Source organism: Alosa sapidissima, chromosome 17, assembly GCF_018492685.1.
Source record: "Alosa sapidissima isolate fAloSap1 chromosome 17, fAloSap1.pri, whole genome shotgun sequence".
In the NCBI taxonomy this organism is placed as follows: domain Eukaryota; kingdom Metazoa; phylum Chordata; class Actinopteri; order Clupeiformes; family Clupeidae; genus Alosa; species Alosa sapidissima.
This window is the reverse complement of record NC_055973.1, coordinates 8,116,766-8,132,674: the sequence shown is the minus strand read 5'-3', so window position 1 is coordinate 8,132,674 and position 15,909 is coordinate 8,116,766. Positions and strand designations below refer to the sequence as shown.

The 15,909-nt window shown below is 44.0% G+C and overlaps 1 protein-coding gene across 6 annotated transcripts in view; it reads left to right on the top strand.

Moving 5' to 3' along the window:
* Positions 1–15,909, top strand: part of ctnnd2a (catenin (cadherin-associated protein), delta 2a) — a 295,331-nt gene that overhangs the window by 206,137 nt on the left and 73,285 nt on the right. For all 6 annotated transcript variants that reach the window (XM_042068872.1, XM_042068871.1, XM_042068874.1 and 3 more), the window contains 2 exons: positions 1,477–1,690; positions 13,010–13,193. In XM_042068872.1, coding sequence (XP_041924806.1) covers positions 1,477–1,690; positions 13,010–13,193 — 398 coding nt within the window. The remainder of the gene's footprint in view (positions 1–1,476; positions 1,691–13,009; positions 13,194–15,909) is intronic.

Genomic DNA, 15,909 nt, shown 5'->3' with positions numbered 1-15,909 from the left:
CAGATAGTTTCAGAAGTCGAGACATTTTAAGAGTCTGACAGCTAGAATGAGCTTCATCTCCCATCTTCGCTAAAAGCTAACAGATAACGTCAGAATGACCTTTCAGAGAGCATGGCTGTCCTTCACACTACAGAAGACAAGAATGATAACTTGCTGGATTTATGAATTGCAACAAACAGACATACGCATTAGACCACTGATTTAGTGTGATATCCATGTCTGTGTGACAATACGTTTTAAAATGTTTGCTTTTAACTTGTATGCAATACTACTAATTATTCTTTCATGAAGCCTCTTAATCCTATCATCCACTATGACATTTTAACTGTCACAAAAAGTGTTTTGGTAAGAATTTATATTGCTATTCCCACATCATCTTCCATTTCTGAATATGAAACAATAACAATGATAATGTTTGTGAGTGCCTTATGTTAAATGATGAATCTTGGTAGAGATTGGAGATGGTATGCTTCTTCTTTATGAAACGTTCGTAATAATACTAGGAATTATAATTCTGTCAAGACCGTCTGTCTCCAACTTAACTTTCCAGACAGTTTCATAAGGAAAGGTTCCGTACTAACTAAATCTATGCGAGGGGTAAGTGTGCTGAGAGATTTGAGACATGATCACATACGGGTCTCTGAGGAACTCTCATCTCAGAGGAGAAACGAAAAATAAAGAAATAAACAAGAAAACAGTAAAACAAACATCCCATCTGATAAACAAATACGCTGTGGCTGTGATAATACGTCCCCAAAGGCCTTCAAGTTGGCTGTCATGTGTGCATCCACCATTTATTATATCACTGAACAGAGATCAGATCAGATTGCCTTGGCTTGTTTCATGGGGATACGAATAGAGAGTCCCAATTTATTGTGCAGTGTTCCCAGTGTCCATCTTGTCTTGTACTCAACATATTTTCCCTGGGTTTGACAAACTGATGCCGTATAGAAAAATGATGATTTAATCCTCTCTTGCTGTTTTATAACTGCAACCCACAGTGAGTTATGTTCTCGTTTAGTCGAGATGACTTAGTGGTTGTGCTCAAGCATTAAGTCATGTGGTGTGGATTACGGTTAAAGGGGGAGATAAATCAGAAGGTAAACAGAAGAGGAAACATTCTGTAGATTAACATGTTTGAATTGGACTACATATCCAAACAAATGATTGTTATGTTGCCAATGTGTTTGTTTTGGGTTAACATAAACCTGTTTGCCAAATCAGTGGCTTTGTGTCACTCTGTTTCATAATCACTACCATATGAAGATCATATTAATATTAATTCATGTTATGATGATACAGTATGATGTTTTTTAATCAATACATCTTTTTGTGTGTTTTGTTTTTTCCCGTTTTGTGTGTGTTTGTGCATGTATGTGTGTCTGTCTGTATGAAATGTGTGTGTGTGTGTATGTCTGTGTGTGTGTGTGTGTGTGTGTGTGTGTGTGTGTGTGTGTGTGTGTGTGTGTGTCACAGATCCGACGGCTGGGCGGTATCCAGCTGCTGGTGGACCTACTGGACCACCGGATGCCTGAGGTCCACCGAAGCGCCTGCGGTGCTCTGAGGAACCTGGTCTACGGCAAGGCCAATGATGACAACAAGATCGCTTTCAAGAACTGCGGAGGCATCCCTGCCCTGGTGCGACTGCTGCGGAAGACCTCCGACGTGGAGGTCAAAGAGCTGGTCACAGGTAAGGCAAATGGCGAAATTTACCTGTGGGCTATATACTTATACTTCATACACGGTGGTAACACTGACAGAGATAGAGATGTGGAAATTCAAGACAAGCATAAATAGGAGTGTTTTGATCATAGCAATCTGCTACAATGGTACTTCTTTTATTAGAACTTTTTGACATGAAGACATAACCTTGGTGTTGCTTGCACTTATAATCTATATTGTGCAAAAATGAATGATTTATATCAAAGGGAAAAATGAAAGCAATGAAATATTGATTGCCTGATTCCTTTAATCTGTGAAGAGTCTACATGCAACACTACCCTTACAAAAATGAAATGTTTGCGGCAGATTTGCAACAAACTTGTGGGTGATGAGTTCACTAGAAAATATTGCCAGAAGTTTGCCAATATTGGCCGCTAGAGGCAAACTTGCAGCAAAGTTCTGGCAACAATGAGAAGTTTGGCACTAGTGGCAAATGTGTTCGCCAGTGATTTGCCACCACACTTAGCCAATAATGGCAAACTTCCAATGAACTTCTGGTTACAAACCTAATTTGCATATTACATTGCTGCAAATTTGCTGCAACACTGCCAAAAGTTAACCACAACTGTTTGCCAGAAACCTAATTTGCATGTGAAATTATGAACAAATTTCATATTTGAACAATATGAACAAATGTCTGTAAGGGTAAATATGGTGCACTTGATATGGTTTGATTCTATTACATCTATTTGTCTTGTCCAACTTTAAGTGAATAGCTACGTCCGTACATAGTTGCTAACTCTGTTTGTACATACAGTTTGTCCTTGCTTCTCTATGAGCGCTGCACACTACTCTATGGGGGACTATTTTTACTCCTCAATCTCTCTTGAAGGATTCGCTGTTGATAAATATTGCGCTGTTTAGTGAGCAGCACTGTGTGTACAGCGCAGTGTGCTTCCCTCTCACAGCAGAGTGCATAAACATGTGGGCCGTGCCAGAGTCGAGACGCAGAGAGATGCCACGCAAGCGCATGAATCATCGCGCGTTCATTAGTATCACGCTGAAGAGAGTCAAGGCTGGTCCTCTGGGGCTCCAAGCTGAGGAGAGGCTGCAGCAGAGGCCCCATCACTCAGGCTGGGCAGTGGGCTGGGAGCCAGAGAGGCTGATAGGAGACAAACACATGGACATCCAAGTTTTGCGATGTGGAGACTTTTTTATATTGTATCTGGTTTCTATTCTAAGTTGTATTGCAGTTAAGGTTTCCATACTTACGTGCCGCCTTACAGTTCTTCCTTAAAGATATATTAGGTGCAGATTCTGGTTTATGAAGTTTATTACAGCAACAAGGAAACAGTCCTACTTTATAGTGATTTGTTTTCACTAAGCTATCAACAAATATCCTGTCAATAATGAGGAATATGAGGTAGAATCATTGCACCTAACAGTATATGTAATACCCATGGAAGCATGCAGCATCACACTCTGGCTTAAAGGGACTCGAAAGGTGTCATACTACACGTCAACTCTTGGTCCGTACGTTTGACCTCTGCTCAGGCTGGACTGGTGTTTGACTGATGGGTCCATCTCTCCCCTCTGTCAACACTGTAGGGTGTCTGTCTCCTCTGCATACACCTACCATGTGTCTACCATGTGGTGTGTGTGTGTGTGGGTTTTGATGTGGGTGTGTGTAGATTTTGTCTAAACATGGGCCTCCCTGTCCACAGGTGTAGTCTTGTCTCCCGTAGTAGCCAGCGAGACCACAGGGATGTCACCTTGACTTTGGCTTATGCTGTCAGACTAGCGCTAATAAGGGACCTCAGCCTGGTTGTGGGAGTGGGAGAGAGAGGAGAGGGGGAAGGTGAGAGAATGGGAGCTTTGTGGGTGAGAGAAAGCGAGAATGAGAGAGAATGAGAGAGGAAGAGAAGAAGGGGGTGAATGGAGGCGGTTCTGAAGTAGAATTACTGCTGAATCTAAGACATCCTCGCATATTTGATAATGACTCACATCTTTTTAGATGGAAGCCTTAAAAGCGAGAGGTTAAAGTGGAACTCTGTTCACAAAGCCAGAGCATTTGAATGTAGAATATCTCAGGACATCATAATGATGTGCCAAATGGAGTGTGTAGTTGTGTGTGTGTGTGTGTGTGCAGACAGTGTGTGTGAGGACAGTGTGGCTGGTAGTGTGTATGCCCAGAGTGTGTGTGTTAGAGAGTTAGAGAGTGTTCGCACAGTGCACAGTTAATGTGTGTGTGTGTGTGTGTGTGTGTGTGGGTGAGAGAGAGAGACGGGGTGTAAGTAATTAGTATTCCCTCCACACGGCCCTTAGCTCTGAAGGAAGGCATCGTTGTCACAGGAACATGGCAGGAAGATAAAGAGCAACACAGACACCCCCTCATGTCCAGCCTGCCCTTTACACTCACCAGAAAGAGGACCTTTTACTACACCACCACCACCCCCCCCCCCCCCCCCCCCCCCTCCCACACACACACACTCACACTCTCGCATATCCAAATCCACTCATGCACACACAGAGACCACACATACAATAGACGCACACACACACACACACATACACACTCTTTCATAATCACATATTGTTGTGGGTCAGGTAGTCTCCACCCAACCAGCTGTAGCTTGGACGACTATGATGGTTATAAATTACCCTGAAGAGCAATGTGATGAAGGACAAATTCATCACAAACAGACATGAATGAGTGTGTGTGTGTGTGTGTGTGTGTGTGTGTGTGTGTGTGTTTGTGTGTGTGAATGTGTGTGTGTGTGTGTGTGTGTGTGTGTGTGTGTGTGTGTGTGTGTGTGTGTGTGTGTACATGAGTGTTTGTGGGTGTAGATGTTTATGAACTTTTGTATGTGTGTACATGTCTTGTGTTTTATTCATCTGCCAGCAGGTTTCTTATCATTAATCCATGGCAGTATATTTGTTATAAACTTTTGGCACATTTATACTTGCATTTTAAGAGTATTGGATTATAATTCCTAAATTCCATTTCAGCCCATGTTCAGTACATTCCTGCAGTGTCTACTGTTACTTTGGATTACATTTTACATACATTTTGTAATGCAGAACAGCCTTTAGATATAGTGTTTGGAAATGCATTAACAGCTGTTAACTTGTGTCCAGAAAGCAATCAGTGTTGTGTTTTGCTTTTGCCATGTTGATTTTGACTCCTCGTCCCCCCACCCCTCCCTTGCAAGGGTGATTTATGAAAAGCATTCTTTTCTTGCATAAAAATAAATTACCAGCAATGCCACCAATCCCTGCGGTTATAACTCAAGCTTAAAATATGAGCCTCCTGTTTTTTTTGTTTTTTTTTACCCTCAAATAAGGGAGAGAGGGCAGGGGGATGGGAGAGGTAGAGTACAGAAGAGATAGAGGGGAAAGAGAGAGCTTGGGATGAATGCATTGAGGAGGAGTCTGTCTGTATCACTTGTCTATCTGAGAGCAGATTAACATATAAATTAAAAAGTAAGTGCAGCACGGGCTCCTTATGAGTGGCTCCTGCCTCTGATTAATCAGGGACCTGTGAGCTGTTCTTACTGTGTCTCTGTCAGGTGGCAGGGGGGGGGCTAAGTAAAGTGTGTGTGTGTGTGTGTGTGTGTGTGTGTGTGTACGCATGAGCAGACTCAGTAACTCAGTGTAAATTGAATGACTGTTTACACTCCTGCTTGGGGAGGGAGACCAATGGGTGATCTGTTAAGAAGAGAGGATAAGTACTGTAGGTGAGGGGAGGGGAGGAGGAAGGGAGAGGTGAGCAGCAGAAGAACACAAAAAAGAGGGGGATGAGGGAAGAGGAAAGGGGAGAAAAGAAAAGAAGTGAAGGGGAGGAGAGGAGAAGATAGAGGAGAGGTGTCGAGTGCACACCAGAGGGATGGAGAGGAGATGAGAGGAGAAGAAAGGAGAGAGAGAAAGAGACTGAAGGGGAATTAAAGAGAGAAAATACGAGAGCAGAGGAGAAGATGTGATGAAAGAAGAAGAGGAGAGGAAAAGGAAGGAGTGGAGAGCAAAAGGAGAAGAGGAGAGTTGCTGGGAAGAAGAGGGATGACAGCCTGGTTAGTGCAGTGACAGCCAGTACATGGCACTGTTGCATACAGTACTCACATACTCACTACACACACACACACACCTACTGTACACACACACACATACACACACACACACACACACACACACAGATCACACACACACACACACACAGATCACACACACACACACACACACACACACACACACACACACACACACACACACACACATACAGTAGGGGAAATATACCAGGAGTGGGAGAGAGAGAGACCAAGCTATTTATTTCAATAAAGAATGTGCAGATTGTATAGGTATAGTGGATGATTGTGGAGTTCACCAGACCCTGATCATCACTAGCCCAGGCCCAGGTCCTTCTGTTCTGGGCTTGTCTCCTAGCTGAGAGAGGGAGTCGCAGAGGGACACAGTCTGCCTCTACTGTCAGGTGACCACAGCTAGCAGATGGAGCCGAATCAGACAGGAATCTAAGCTCGCGAGGCACACAAGCTCTCCCAGCGAACAGTGGCGATGGAGGCGACAGGCTCAGACTCTCCTGAGACGCCGACAAATTCGCTGGCAGAAATAGCGCTTGTTTAGATTTCATTACTCTCTCCCCACACCCGCTGCTGTTGTACTGAGGGACTGTGTATGGGGGAGGCTAGCATTCATGCTAAAGTAACTCAGCTCTACTTGAAAGGCACCAATTGCAATTAGCATCTACTCCGCTGCTGGGTTTGTTTACTGAGCGTCAGTGTGCAGTGGGGAACATGGTGGTAGGCTAGAGTGTTAGCTCGGGGAAGACGATTCACTCACAGTGTAAATGGAGGAAGATGAGATCTTATCTCTTCATCGTTATTTTAGTTTCACATTTCTTTTTTGGTTGGGGGGATGGAGGGGATAAATAAATAGGCAATAGAAAACCGACCGACTGACTGACCGACCGACTGACTGACTGAATGAATGAATAAAAATTAGGGAACATATTATACTGTGATGTTATCAGACCATCATATCAGTTTTTGAAATAAAAAAGAGACTGTTGAATAATACATGTTCACCTGAAGCCAATCGGGCTGCAGTACCTTAGGAAATTACACATTTTACCATCAGCCTGCCTGCCTGCACTCATCTGACATTTTAACTCTTTGACATCCACACCACCACTGCTGTACTGGGTCTCTGTGGGGCTGCAAATAGTAGCCTACCCTTCTGCTCCCCTCTGGGGGTAATTTGGTTTTCTCGCCTGTGGTAGCCATGTGCTAAATGAGCCAATGCTAATGTGTGTGTGTGTGTGTGTTTTTGTCAGTAATGTTGTGTGGTTTGTCTGGTGTTGCTATTGCTGGTGATTAGCCTGGCCTGTGTTTGAGCTAAGAGTCCATCCTCTTGAGCTTCAGTGGCTCGGAAAGGCTGTGATTGAAATGGTCCCTGAAGTAGAGCAATCAAATCGCCTGATCACTCAAGAGAGAGTGAGAGAGGGAGACCACTCAGAAGCACACAGAAAAGCTAACTCTAATCACATGATAATGTAAGTATCTTTCCACTATCTTAATAGCTTTCCCTATCATGCTTCAAATGTCCTTGGGATATGCGGTACACATGTTTACGCACATTAATGCCATCTATACATTCCAATGGCTTTTTGTCTCAGATGAGTGCTTAACAATGCTATGATGTCACTATAGACAATGATACTAATAGTCCTCATCTTGGCTAAGCTAAACCTCCATCCACGTGCTGTGAGCTCAATCCAGAGACGTGCTGAGTAGTCCTCCCCTCTGGGTACAATGATGACTCCAAACATTAAGGGTCAAGAAAGGTCACAGAGATGTGGTTGAACTGTCATGTTGAAGCAGTGGCAAAATGGCAACTACTCTAGGGACATTGCTGGAAGTGACAGACCAGAGTCATGAACTTTCTCGAGATCCTTCACTCATTAGAAAGGGACGAGCCAGCTTAATTTCTGTTTAAGACTTAATGCATTTTATAGCTATTCTTGTGATCCATCTTTTTGTTGGCTGCTCTCCGTGCCTAAAGAATGTTGTATCATAAACTAGTAGTATGAAAATGGACTCTTATAATTTCAGGTAATGTTTAGTAAAGTACATATATTTTACTTGAAATGGCCTGCCGTAAAATCTTCACCTTAAATGTAAATGCATTAAGTTGGAGTGTTAGCACAGGCGAGATAAAGCCATAAAGATGAGATTGTGTTTAAGAGGAGATGTAGTGCAGTACAGTCCTCTCCTCACGTTAGCTCTCCTGGCACACACAGCAGGGCTCGTATAACCGCAATTGTAATCAGCCAGAAATGACTTCACACGGGCCATGGAATTAAGGGCCGCACCGCTGACGAGGAGCGAGAACGAGAGCGGTGCGACTTCCCAAGGTCGCCGTCATTTGGCTTTCAAGTCTCCCTCCTCCCCTCCCATTCTTATCCTGTCCTTTCACCTCCTCCATTCCTCCCTTCATGAGTCATACCCTCAGAGGAGGGAGGGAGAAAGAGAGAGAGAGAGGATGAAGTGATGAAGGGAGGGAAAGAGAGGTAAGAAGAATGATGGAAGAGAGAGAGGGAGGTAATAAGGATGATAGGAGAGAGAGAGAGAGAGAGAGAGAGAGATAAAGGAGTGATGGGAGAGAGAGAGAGGGGGAATCAGGGGGGATGAGGCCAGGGATTTGAAAGACCCAGATAGCAGTCGCCCCAGGAGCGCATCAGACTTCTTCTGGCACAGCTGTGGCCCATGTGTGTTCCAGAACCTTCTCCTACAGTACCTGCGGGGGGTTTCAGAGGCTGAGTCATGTCTGTTCATGAGCAGGAGCATCCTCCCTGGGCAGTCCTCTCCCTCTAACCTGTCCACGCTTAAACAGACCACACACACTCATGAGGAGAAAAGTGCCTCGGGGCCTAACCGCCTCCATGTTTATTGTCCAGTGTCAGGATTACAAATCACTGCCCGTAGACATAGCTTGTCCATCATGGCCGTGTGATAAACTACATTCCGGTAATTATTGTCTTGAATCAATTTATTTTAATTATCAGTTGTTACTACATCACTAGCTTGCATATACAGTATGTTATCTCAACCTTTCCTTTTACTTCTAATTAATGTTATTGGACCAAAGCATATGATATCCCTATTTTTCAGATGGTCATTAGCACTGGCACTAAGAGTGCAAAGATTATTTTTTAAAGTTAGTCTAGTAACACTTTACTTGACAATATTGAAATAAGATTGACATGACTGTCGTGAACACATGATACTGTCTTGACACATGAAATCTAACTCTAACTCTAACCCTAACCCTAATCCTAATCTTAATTTGTTATGACAAAAACTGAATGTCACTTAATAACAAAAGCGTTATGTCATAAATGTTTATGACTTCATGACATGTTCATGACATTGTCATGTCACTCTTATGTTGACACTGTCAAGTAAAGTGTAACCATTAGTCTTCAAAATGTCGATCATGTGTAAGGAGTTGATGTTATGGTCAAGGATTGCAACAGCCTTCATATGAGGCAAAAAAGAGGAAGAGGATGATTTTCAGGTCCATCTCTGAGGAGGGAAAAAATGGGTTATCTCACGATACGTTTTCCGAGTTCCAGGATATTCTCGTTCCTCTGTGTGTCTTTGAGCGGCGGGGTTTCTGTCGGTTTGATCTCCCTGAGTCAGCCTGTCATGAGCTTTATGTATGTCGTCTTACACATGATCTCTCAGTCGACACTCCTCCCTCTCTTCAGTATCTTGCTTATCTTTGTGTGTGTGCGTGTGCGTGTGTTTCTGTGCTATGGATGTCAGATATGTAGCTTGTTATCTGTCATGTGGCGGAGTCGCTTTCCCAGTCGACTCTGGCAGTAATCAGTACCTTCAGCACTGTGCGACAATTTATTCCCTCGTAGCGGGAGGTTGGAAATCAGCCCTGTGTCTTCCTTATTCTTCCTCAGCATTGTTAAGTTAAAATCTCATTACCGTGTGTTCATATTATATCTTTCTCTAAGTAGAGAGGGATAAGAGTGTGATTAACTTAATTAAGTAGGCCCATTTCGTTTGCTAATATACCTCGGAGCAAAACATCATACTTTTGTAGAATGGCTCCTTAATTAGGAAAATACACACTTACAATGCAATGGGAAACAATGTGTGGTTGCTACTCCCATATGTCTCCCATACAATGTGTTAGGTGTACTATACAGTACATGCAGCAGCTGGATCCCAAACTGTGGCTTCATCAATGCCTTTAGATACATAGTAAATCTTGTTGTTTTGGTAACAGAAATAGCCCAATGTGGTCTGAGGGTGGCCAGCCGACTGGACGGTCATTATTCCTCTTCTGCATCAGTGATTTTTTCGGCATTAATGAGACTGGGAACAAAATATTTTCTCTTCAGCAGTGGTCCTTGTCAGGACAAATGAGCTTGCTGGACTGTGCTGACCGGCAGCCTATTGATGAGGCAGGGTCAGTATAATTAGCTTTTTTCGCCTATATGGTGTGTATGTGTGTGTGTGCATGTGTACATGTGTGTGTGTGTGTGTGGAGGAGGAAATTGGCAAATGAGTCGATACTGGTCCCTGTCTGGCTTAGTCAGGGGCAGAGGAAGCACTTCTACATCTTTCTCTCTCTCTCTCTCTCTCTCTGGCACACACACACACACACAGAGAGAGAGAAAGAGAGAGAGAGAGAAAGAGAGAGAAGCACTCCCCATAGATGTGGTGTCGGTTTTCAGATCTCTGGCCCAAGTCCCAATTACTTTCAGGGAATTGAAGGTTAGAGGGGAAAGCGTGAGTTAATTATGTTGGTGCACTTTTAATTCTCAAGAATCTAAATCATGCACACCTCTGATGTCCTCCACTGACATGAGCAAGGAGACGTACACAAAGCACCTTTCAGTTGTTTCAGTAGCAAAGTGTGAGGTCCTCAGCAGTGTCTGAGCTTCAGAAATACATGGTCCCCAGTGGTCTCAGGGCCCCAGAGACATGTTGTCCCCTGACATATTACATCCCAAACAGACACAGATACGAAGCCCCCAACCAGCCGTGGTCATTAAGAGCATGCAGTCCCCAGAGAAAACAATGAAATCAGATCCCAAGACTATGAGTTCTCCTGGTCTACTAGGTCCTCATCAGTATGTGAATATGAAGTTGGTTCCCAAAATTGTGAGGGGTCACAGAAGTAAGTATTCCCCAGAAGTATGTGTTCCCCAGCAGTAAAGACAGCTGGACATGGCGTCCTGGGCTTGCTCTGCTGGTGCCAGAGAAATGTTAGAGCATCTGGGGCCGAGCTGCGACAGCACAGCAGTCGTGCGGAGGTGCTCATTTGTTGCCGCGCGTCTGTGGAGTCTTGGCCGTGAGAGTGCCCACTAGGCTGGCAGGCCTGCAGTGACCGCGCGCTAATTAGCTTCTTTTAGGACGGTGACGCGACACTGATGGGGCTGCAAATGAGATGATGACAATGGCGACGACAACTGTCCTGCGCTCGCCACAGTCGGAGAGAGACATCTGTTCAGCCTTCTGACAGTCGCAAGCTCATCAGTGGAAGCAGGGTGTGTGTTGTATGTTTGTGTGTGTGTGTGTGTGTGTGTGTGTGGAGGGGAGAGGGGAGGAGAATGGTGGGAAAGTCTGGCAGAGAAATGTTGGGTATAAGCCATATGAGCACCGAGTTCAAGTAACAGCCGCTCAACCCCCAGCACAGTATACACAAACAAACACACACGCACACACACACACACACACACACACACACACACACACACACACATCAACATACATCCCATACTTACACCCACACAACAACTGTCACATGATCTGTATATCACTGATCTATAGTAAATTTGTGTTGTTGTACAAGCTTTCATGGAAGATGAGCTATCTGACAGGTCATTTTGTCCTTGTTTGTATACTGTCCAACCACATGGGAAAGAAGGCCATTGCTGTGTCCCTTAAGCTAACATGCAGATGGTTGATGGAAACATTTTGCTAAAGAAAACTTGTCACTTGGCATCCAAGTCAGGCCATTTGGCAGTCAGAATTCATGCGTTCCATCTTCTGGAGATGGTTCTCAGCAGTCACCAGTTTGAAGGTGTTCTCTTACCGTCGTCAACAAACAGTTCATTAGCAATGCATGATTTCCAAATGGTTGTCATTTGTCAGTGGCAAACATAGAAGGAACACTGATGAGGACTTAAATAGCTTGCTGTTGTAGCCATGAAGAATGCATTTTAATTTCATAGCACCACAACGCCTCTGTTCGTCTCTCTTTCTTTCTCTCTCTCTCTCTCTCTCTCTCTTTCTCTGTATGTAGCACATGAAACTTTGATAGATATCTCTAATTTTAGCCTGTAGAGATATGTGTGTCTCTCCCTTTGTTTGCATTTTTAATTAATTAGAATCAGAAGTGTCTGTGCACATTACACTGGATGCATGCTCTGAAAGGAAGATCTGATTAGAAAGAGAATATAGTTTATTGAGAATGTTGCTTTTAAAGAATGAAAACATCAAAATGTTCAGAGATAGCTAGACACTTTTCATGCAGGAAATAACAAAACAATAAAACAAAATATGTTTGTTGCCTGACGTTTTCCTCTACATCACAGTAAGTGTTGTCTTACTCACTGTGGATTGCTGCTTCACATTAATCTAATGTGTCCGTATCTGCTCAGAGATCTTTTTTGGGCTAGCTGTCAGTGTCTGCCTAATAAGCTGTTTATAATCAGTTAGCAGACGAAAATTGTAACCTAATCAAGTGATTTATGGTGCCACACCAAGTTTAAGTTTTGCAGTAAATGTGAAAACACTGTTTTTTCAGCAGACGCCACATGTTATTGAGAAGTTGAAGCTGATAAGCTGATAAAGTATGGCATAATGATGTACCAAAATACATGTGGGCTTTGTCAACACAGTGCTTAAGAGTTGTAAAGTTCAGATGCATGTATACACATCTTGGTACTCCCTTTCAATGGACTTCGCTGGTTTCTAATGGACACAAATGGCTGTTACAACAATCATTATTTATGCTTTACCTTAGACTTGAGCATGGCCAAGTCTGAAAAGTGGATCCAGAACTTCCGGCTGCATGTCGGCTGTGTTCTTATAGTTGTTATAATGAACATAAAATGATTCAATCAAGGGCATACAGTACCTGAATAATGAATGAATACTTAAGCCTTCTTGGAATACTTGCGACTTTGCTTTTGTTGGTGTCTGTCCTATTTTTAATTGTTGAATTTTGTTATTTAAAATAATGGATATGCCTTGTGTGTGATTTTCTGTGTGTGTGTGTGTGTGTGTGTGTGTGTGTGTGTGTGGCACAGGCGTGCTGTGGAACCTGTCCTCATGCGACGCCCTGAAGATGCCCATTATCCAGGACGCGCTGGCAGTCCTTACCAACTCGGTCATCATCCCCCACTCAGCCTGGGACGCCTCCCCGCACCAGGAGGACCGCAAGCTGCAGCTGCACACCTCACAGGTGCTGCGCAACGCCACCGGCTGCCTGAGGTCAGTACCGCATGGAGGATGTGTGTGTGTGTGTGTGTGTGTGTGTGTGTGTGTGTGTGTGTGTGTGTGTGTGTGTGTTGGTGTTGGTGTTATATGTATGTGTGGGGAGGAAGGTAATGGGTACATACACAGATGTGTATGTGTGCGTGTGTGTGTGTGTGTGTCTACAGCAATGGGTGGACCAGTTGCTGTCAGACTAGGAAACAGGATTAAAGGGCATATACCGGTGTGTGTACTGTAGGTGGGTGAAGATGTGTGTATGTGTGTGTTGGTGTATCGGGAGGTGTAAGTGTTTGTGTTTGTATTTCATGTTTTTCAGCATAGGGCACAGGCAGAGATGTGTGTGAGCAGTGGGAGAGTATGCGTAAGGTTTTGAGCATATATACAGTACTGTGTATGTGTGTGAGTGTACAGCTCACACACTACACATAGAAAGCAAGAGCACTACACATACATACATGTATACAGGCATCCATGTGTGTGTGTGTGTCCGAGTGTGTGTGTGTGTTTGTTTTTGTTTTTGTATTTGAGCGCTCCTACTTCACATAGTCTATAGCCTGTCAATTTGTCGACTGCACTCTGTGTATCCCTGCCATGTTAGACTGTGAAAGGTCATCTAAAGGTCACATGCACTCAATGAGGCCTGCCCACATCTCTTACAGTGTAGAGGAGGCTAGGTTGAGTTCATCTATCCATGGGCTGTGGACCAGTGCTGTGGAAATGTCAATGTGTGGCATTCTTTAGGCAGGCGCAACAAGCGCTGCGTTTTGACAGTGTAGCCATCTCCAAGTGGGGTTGTCCCTGACGGCGAAGAACGTCAGTGGCAGCTAACTCTCTTTTTGACACTTGGTGTGTGTGTGTGTGTGTGTGTGTGTGTGTGTGTGTGTGTGGCGTCATGACACTATGAGATAGAGGGAGATGGAGAAAGAGGGAGATGGAGGGAGAGAGAGAGAGAGAGAGAGAGAGAGAGAGAGAGAGTCACTCCTCTGATAAGGGTGGATTAAATGAAGGCCAAGGATTACTGTGTCAGTCTATGTATTAGCAAGAGCTTGTGCTACAAGTCCATGAGCTATAAACACGTCACCGTACTCACACTCCTCCTAAACCACAAGCATCTTCTCCACATTCCACTTTCCTCCCTTCCACTCTCTCCAGCTGGGATTGGCCACGCAAGGACTTCTTCAGGAGGAGATTGAATCATTAATGTGCATCCATCACCCAGCTTCTATAAAGAAGTGATTCATTGTGGAAGAGTTATCCCTTAACCCGTACACAAACACACACACACACACACACACACACACACACACACACACACACACACACACACACACACACACACTCACACACACACACACACACAATACAGAAGAATGGGAAAGAACGGCCATGCATGATTCATTTAATAACGCACATAATGACGTTTATCAAGACGGCAAAATCCCCCTGCATTATGATTTATGCATAAGGTTCCTCCTGCCGAGAGCTGCATGAAAAAAATCACAGAGGAAAAAAAAGCACGAAAGAACAGAAATGGAGAAAAAGTAATGATTCTCCTGGGCCAAATATCCATCCCACTTAAGACTTTACTCTGTCTTGTATCCATGGCAACTGTGCGGTGTAAAGCTACACTTAAGTGGGAGTTTATCTTCTCTCCGAGCACATTTGTTTGGGTACCAGCACATCTCTCTGGGCACGCAAAGTAGACAAGCCCTCATTTAAACCAGCAATTATGAAACTTCCTGAACTTTCTTGTAAACATCCTCGCTAGTAAATTATATGTTTGTGCCCTAGTTGTTAGCGCTGGTGAAAGTGGTGTAAAATTATCAATTCAGGTGCAAGAATAGCGCAGGAACAGCCTTCCTGGCTCGCTGTGTTGTGTGTTGACAACATCCTCCAGCATCTTCTGCTGTAGCCCTGAATTATCCATCAAAGGGACTCAGAGGAGCAAGCTGAGTCACAGCTCCAGAAGTACCTGAGCTCCAGGTGTTAGCAGGAAATTATGTTGCCACCTGCAGTGGTAATAACATCTGCATTAGCGTTTGGCCATGTAATCTCAGGACGGCTGCTAATTGCACCGGTGGTGTATGGGAAAACCTTTAAGCCATTCTGGAATAGATGTGTCATTTACAGAGGTTTCGCAACAGCCGGATTATTTTGCCGAGTCACAGTTTAGCAGCTCAGTTGGAGTTCTTTCCTTGGTTCCAGTCATCACAATAATAGTTAATAGACCTATTGGGAATCAACGTCATGGTTGATTCACACACATGGTGCAGTGGGTCACAGGGTGCAACTGGCTGCTGTACAGTTCAGGACCTTCTCGATCTCATTAAATAGTGTCAATACGAGGAAAGTGGTCTATACCAGGGAATGATGAGCATGCACATTGGTTTATCCCAGCCATGATTTGGGAAGAAGGTGCAGAAGGCTTTGAACATTCTGGCCTCTGGTCCTAGCAGGTTTTTCTCAGTCGCTTTGGTGATTTTCTCACATCACTACTAACATTTGCACAGCAGTTAGTGCATTTCTCAAAACAATTAGTGCAAATTGCAAAACCTAGTGGATAACCTGCAAAAGTATGTCACTTGCTCAAAATGGATAGTCCATTCCTCAAAAGCAAGTCTTCATGTCAATGAAACTGCCAGTGTCATCAAAATGAGAAGTCTTGACACCATCGTTTATGAACAAGATAGTCAAATGGCTTTGTCATGTTTTC